Consider the following 7,036-nt stretch of genomic DNA (forward strand, 5'->3'; position numbering starts at 1 on the left):
CCAAAACATGGTAGTATCAAAATGTGATCCTACTTAAGTGTGAATTGTACATTAATACCGTTTAACTTCTATGAATCTATCGGTATGTAAGATTATTAAAAACATTATTCTAAGATATTTTGTTAAAGATATGTAGACATTTTGAAAACGCAAATTTTGCATGAGCATGAATGTGAAAGCTAGTTAAAAATTTTGATACTCGAATTAAATGGGTCTGCTATAAGATAAAATTAAATTTGCAATAATTTACACTTTAAGCATTACCCATCGGTTGTAAGAGCACTGCAAATCTGCATTTTTTTTAAAAAACCGGATGATGTTTTGTAAAATGACAACGAGGAATTTTTTGTGATAGACTATTTACACATGTCCTTTTTCTGTTAATGTTTTGTTACTTTTTGTAGGATTTTTCTGACATTCATGCGGTTTTTTCGAACAAGAATGTTACTGAACAAACAACATGTGGACCATATTATGAAACCGTCTTAAAGTATTCAAGGTTGTCAAAAGTGTGCAATTTTTCCTACTGGAACAAATCACAACAATGGTTTTGTGGGAAACCATCGGGAAAACTATCGTGTTATCATTGGAAATCAATAATCCGCAAATGGAATAACTATACTAATGAAGTTAACAAATGCGAAATGGAGTTAAGCACAAGGTATTTGAAAAGAAAAATTTTATGATAATTAACTTTCAAGTTTCTTTGTTTTGGTTGTTACGTTGCAATAACACAGTAGAGGTCGATTGGCGACTTTCCAAACGGCGGTGCATCACCATTTACGAAACAAAGATGATCGGAAACTCAATAGATATATTTTTTTCTTGCTAACATAAACGCTTTAGAAACTAATCTTTCGAAACATTTTGAGATTTATGAGATTTTGGCACCTAAAATTTTATTTGTGTCAAATATTTCACGGTAAATGAAGTAGTATACACAAATGAAATGCCCAGTTCCTTTAAGCCCATGATAAAGAAAAATATTCCATGAGCTTATGAACTCGATGTTTTATGGTGGCTAATGATATTCTTCATGACAGTAGATTATTTTAAAAACAAGACTAAAAATTAACGGCTAAACTTCTGGCAGCTCAAAGAAAAATATATCGAACTTGTAAAGCACGTTTTCCTCTATTATAAAGCCTGTTCAAATGCCTAAAAGTCTCATGAGTGACATACACAATTGTTGACAATATTAATTTATTTTTAGTCATGTTTACATAATATTCCCTCATTTGTCTTTTGGTATTGCCTTAACTAAAACTTTTTTCCAGTAGAAATCAATACAGATTCGGTGACAAACTCCGCGCACCGGTTACGCTACGGCAAATAACCACTACCGTCACATAAATCACATGACGATAGTCCTATCACATGATAGTGTAAAAATGGCGTATACGCCAATGAAATCGTTGAAAAAATGTTTTATCTGTAATAAACAGCGACATAAAAACTTGAACTCCGGTCTCAAATATGTCTATATGATTGAAAAAGAATAATTTTATTAAAGCGTAGATTCGAAATTAATAATTACTAGAATTATTTCTCTTTCGAGAGGGGCCATTGTTTTGGAACTAAACGGCGCGGTATTAAAATTTTTAATTCTAATTTTTTTTTTTTTTTTTATTTTAGTTCACATCTAACACCTAACGGTCTTGAAACATTAGCTTGAACCAAGACTGGCAGGTGCGCACATGCATCATCCCCTGTGACAATTTCTCTCGGGTGTCTACAATCTCGATCTATTAACCAATTCATTAAGTAAAATGCTTTTGCAACCCGCTCTCGTTTTGTTTTAGAAGTAAGTAAAAGCGGGATCCTACCGGCGCACATTTTCCTTTATTTTGACTTTTCTTTCAAGGTGGAAAACATACGAGGGTTGTCCCACTCTTTTGTGACAAAGTGTTTACAGGCTAAATAAAATGGGTACGAATTTGATATTTTAATATGTTATGAATTCATATTATTGATACATTTTCACAAATTTACATAGAAAAATATTGAAAAACAACAAAAATATGCCAACTATCTGAATCGCGAAGCACGCCAAACGTCAAAAACGGCTTAAAATCTATTTAAGACGCCTTTCTCAAATACTCTGAATGGCTTAAATCGTCATTTACAGACCTAAGTCAACCTGTGGTTGCTATTGCGTGTTGATTGTTTGGATGGCAACACTAATTTTTGCTATACGCGAACTTTCGGTCTCGTTGCACTTGTTTTTAGCTGTAGGAAATAGGATAAGACGAAGATCGGTCTTCTATTCGTGTTTTTCTTATTTTCGCTTTTTCTAGAGCAAACCTCTGGTTCCGTTTATGCATTTGGTAAACAAATGCTCAGGATATGTTGCTTAACTGTTCTATTTGGTATATTTGTTGAAAATTGTAACATGAGTAATCTCCAAATAGTCACGAAACCTGAGTGACCTGTTCACTGCGCCGCAAATTCTTCGAACGTCGCCATTTTAATTGAGATATTTACATTTATCCGTATCTTGTTCGTTTCTTAAGATACCTAATTAATTTTTTCTGGGATGATATAAACATAGCAGCAGAGGAAGACAACATGACATTGTGCAGACACATCATCAGATATTTGAAATATACGTAATTGATTTTAGCCTATTCATAACAAAAAAGCAAATTTTTTGACGTGCGCCGGCAACTCAAACCAATGTCGTTAATACTGAAAATTTCTAAGTAACTAGAGTAAATATTTTGTAAATGATTTGTTGTAATGTTAACTAATAAACTTTACGGTTTTATGTGTGAATTATTATCTATTGGCGTTAAAAATGAACCGTCTATACAATTTGTCACGGACTTTTTGGACAATCTTCGTATTTGACCCACTTTCAACGATATGTGATATTTTTTCCTTCAAAGAATATATCTTGTATTTTCATCATTAATGGCTTAGACAGTGCTGTCTTTTGCAGTCAGATGTATCGTAATTCAGTCGCCAATAGCGGGGATTATCCTTAACATTAAGTCTACATTTCTTAAACGTTGACACACACCTGGCAATCGTACGATATGAACTGGCATATTATCCATAAACTAAATGTAAATCCGTTTGTATTTATCACACGCATTTGCCTAAAATGATTTTTGCTCCTCTCCCAAACCACAATGCAACTTAGCCATATTTATTTAAAATAGCTTAATTTAAAAAACAACTCATGTATTTACATAACCTGCTACAATTCTATTCCCTGTGACAAACCTGCAAAAATAGACCGTGGTTCGAAATGACCAGTTTACTTTTTATAATTCTTTATAAAAAAGATTTAACCATTTTTCTTAGATGTCTAGAATGAAGACTAGGAAATTGCCGGTTTCAATTTTATTTTGAATTCTTTTTTATTATTTCAAGAGACCGTGAATCAATTATACCATCAAACATAACCATACAAATACTTCCAAAGAGAGTTGGTAATATGTCCAGGACAACCATTCAAAGAGCCAATATTCCATGCTCGAAATACAATAAAAGTAAATTATGGGTCAAAGTAAAACCGACAGGATATTTCTACAACAACTCATGGATTCTTATCCATTGTAAAGGTATGTGGTTACACGGAATTATTACTTACTTAACTTAAACGGTGGTGGTGTTATTTCTTAAAAGTGAAACTACTTTTAGTGTAGTAGTCTTTATCATATCAATTGCTTCTCACCGCTGTATTTATGCACCCGGAAAAAGAGCTTTATTTTATGCAAAGTTTATGATATATTGGATGGAGGGACAATTGGAAAATCCCTTCATAAGTTAAGCTTAAAATTGTCATAAAACAATACCATCGTTTTTGTCAAACAATTTACTGTCATACCAGTCTTTATTTTCAGGCCAAAATAAAGACCTGAAAAAAAGTATTGCTCTTGTTTGATGCAAATTGGTTGATACGGAACAGTACTCACTTGGATATATTTTTGTTACATTACCTCGAATGATTTCAAATTTCATGTATTAGGCTTGTGAACACTATTTGTGTTCCTTGAATAATCAATATCTCTCCAAAGTAAATGTGACAAAACGATGCATTTTAATGCAGTGGAAAGTATATATGCTTTCTGAGCAGCTATGTAAATAACTCCAAATAACTGCCATATTTGATAAAATAAACTATTCTTTCGTACTGAATAACCATATGATTGTATGAAGGCAACCGGATGAAATTAAAGTAGGATGTATCTGTATGTACTTAGTGCTGTTCTTACCTACCTACCTACCTACCTACCTAAGTCGTATAAATTGAGAGTAGTGTCCATTGCAAGCGAAAGTTTACGCCAATCTAGAATAGACTTCAGCAGAACTGAACCTTAAAACATTAAAATGCTGCAGTCTGAATTTTTAAACGTCCGCAGATCTGTCCAAACGGCGTAAAAGTGTGTTAATGCAACCAAACTTTGCTATTATCATAAGCATAAATATGGTTTCGGTGCTCGGCTTAATATAACATTAAACATTTTCAAAATAAGAGGTTGTAAAATATGCAAGAATTTTAATTCATGATCATTTTATATCAAAATAACTGTCTTTCCTTTTTTAAGGAAATCTTATTCCAAGCGTTTGTCAAGAGGAGACTTGTTCTAGAAGGCAAAAAAAAACAGAATTTAATTTGACTGTTAGCAATCATTCTTGTTTTTGTTCTTTTTAAGTGTGATAAGTTCACATATCTTATAAGAACCTCTAGGTCAATTCTATATTTTTCTTTCTTGATTTCTTTCTCAAGTTCATGTTGAATGTCGAATTCTTGCTTAAGCCGGTGCTAGGTGGCCTGGATGCGGTAGATTGCTTTTGACAGTTCCGTCCATGAACAGGCTCAATCGAACCGAGCCTGCAGTATTTTTAATTTGCCGTGTCGGGCTTTCTAAAGGGATTCTTATTTTCTCCTTTTTTTGTGCAAATATTGCACAATTATTTAAAACTTCTCTGTTGGTAAAGCAATGTAAAGATTATGTTTGTAAAAGCGCAAATAACTATATTTTCTTAATATATTAACGAAAGAAATGTTTTTTTAGCACATACTTTACCCTGATGCAAAAAGTACTTGCAGACTGATTAGTTAAGTGTACATCAATATAATAAAATGTGCTTCTGTTATCATGGCACGATTTATGAGAACTTTGATTAGTTTTTTATTTTTCATAAAGTTTCTTGTGGTTGGTATGCCTGATAGAACATTGATATATTTTATTAAAACCTCTTTTTGGAATATTGTCGCAAATTAACTTTTAATTCTAATATGGAATTAATAATTATCTTACTAAAACAAATTATAATAATAATTGATGTATCCTCAACAGGTATTCAACATTTTAGTGGAGAATGCTTAAGGAATAAGACGATACTGTTGTGGGGAGACTCTACACTCCATCAGTGGTATTTGTTTATAAAAAAGCATCTTCAAGCTGAAAGTGAACATGCATGCACGTGGTCGATGGGCAATTGGCGTTATCCCGAAACGTGCAATTTCTACAAATACAATATTACAATATCTTTTCAGGGACACAATATTCCCATCTCTATTTATACAAAGAAAAATCTTTATAACGTATTTAAAATAAATTCATTTGAAAAATTCATAAATTCAAAATCGGGAAAAAACCGAAATCTTGTGTTAGTGCTACATTTGTACGCTCATCTACAACAATATAATCATAACTTTTTTTCCGCACATATTTTAGAAATAAGAAAAGGTTTAGAGCGAATATTTAAAAGGGAACCAAATATCAAAGTATTTATTAAATTGCCACATGCGTATCGAAAAGTGGAAGATAGGAAATGGAAACTAAGAAGAAATGATTACATAGGTGTTGTTTTTACAAATATCTTAAGAAACACGTTTAAAGGACTGTTTAACAGGATAACCGTGTTAGATCAAAAGGATGCAACTATTGCTGAACGAAACCTTGATCTACATCCATCGAAAACTATTGTACGAGAAATGGTATATCAGTTTATAAGTTATGCTTGTGAAGATGACCCATATTAAATTGACATTTTATAGATAAACGTCTCTACGTTCTTCCGCTTAAAGGACATTTTATTTTTTTTATCATACGTTTTGAGTCATGGCAAACGAAAACAACAAAATGTATAACCTATTGAATTTGACGCAGTAAAATTTCTTGTCTTATTCTGATAATGTTAATCGTATACATAAATGACCAGTAGCACTGGAATGTTAGAAGAAGGAAAAGAAAAAGAACTTACAAAAAATGAAGCATTGTTCAAAGTTATACTCGGAAAATGTGTGTAAAATCTACAGACATTTTCAATGAATTGTGTAGTTATCCAAATGAAGCGGCCACTTTTGATGTTACATGAATACTTAAGCAGATCGGTCTATAAAAGGACACAATAAATTCAAAATAATAAAAACCCAACAACAACAACGACAAAAACAAACAAAGTATATCATTCGGATATTCTTTTTATGAAATTTTGATACTTTTCTTAGTGATTTAGTATGAACATTTTTATGATAAATATTAATTATTTATTATTTTCTTCAAGAACATCTGCTTTATGCCAATATGTCATAAAAGATCATTTATCTCACTATTATCACCAACATTTATTAATGGTTATTTCATGGTTTGGTGTTATGTCTGACCCAGCAATTTTATTCTAATTATTTATTGTATAATCTAAATCTATTGTCATTGTCATAATATAACAAACATTCAATTATAAACTGACATTGTCCGTTATATACGCACGTACATGCTCAATAAAATAGAGATTGAAATAAATCAGTTTGCAAATTTCATGTAATTGTGTTGTGATTAGTGCTTACGAGAGATCACATTTTATCTAGATTTCTAATGCTTCTGATGGATTTTTTTTATACATATACTCATTATAACGAATGTGTTAAATGCGGTGTGACAGCTGAAGATGTTATTCGTACTTCATGTCTGCATTTTATATTTTTCTTGTTCTACTAGATCTTACTAGCAAATAACTTCGGGGCTGTCGATGGTAGCTTGCAATTACCGTACCGTCCATGAACAGGTAAATCAAA

At 31.9% G+C, this 7,036-nt stretch overlaps 1 protein-coding gene across 1 annotated transcript; it reads left to right on the top strand.

The window, feature by feature from the left end:
* Positions 1-409: 409 nt before the first annotated feature.
* Positions 410-6,741, top strand: LOC132716679 (NXPE family member 2-like). Its single transcript, XM_060700001.1, has 3 exons — positions 410-661; positions 3,379-3,569; positions 5,313-6,741. The coding sequence occupies exons 1-3, from the start codon at positions 645-647 to the stop codon at positions 5,999-6,001; spliced, it is 897 nt and encodes a 298-aa protein (XP_060555984.1). The 5' UTR covers positions 410-644; the 3' UTR covers positions 6,002-6,741.
* Positions 6,742-7,036: the final 295 nt, after the last annotated feature.

Source organism: Ruditapes philippinarum, unplaced genomic scaffold, assembly GCF_026571515.1.
Source record: "Ruditapes philippinarum isolate M1 unplaced genomic scaffold, ASM2657151v2 ctg5348_1_1_1_1, whole genome shotgun sequence".
Classification (NCBI taxonomy): domain Eukaryota; kingdom Metazoa; phylum Mollusca; class Bivalvia; order Venerida; family Veneridae; genus Ruditapes; species Ruditapes philippinarum.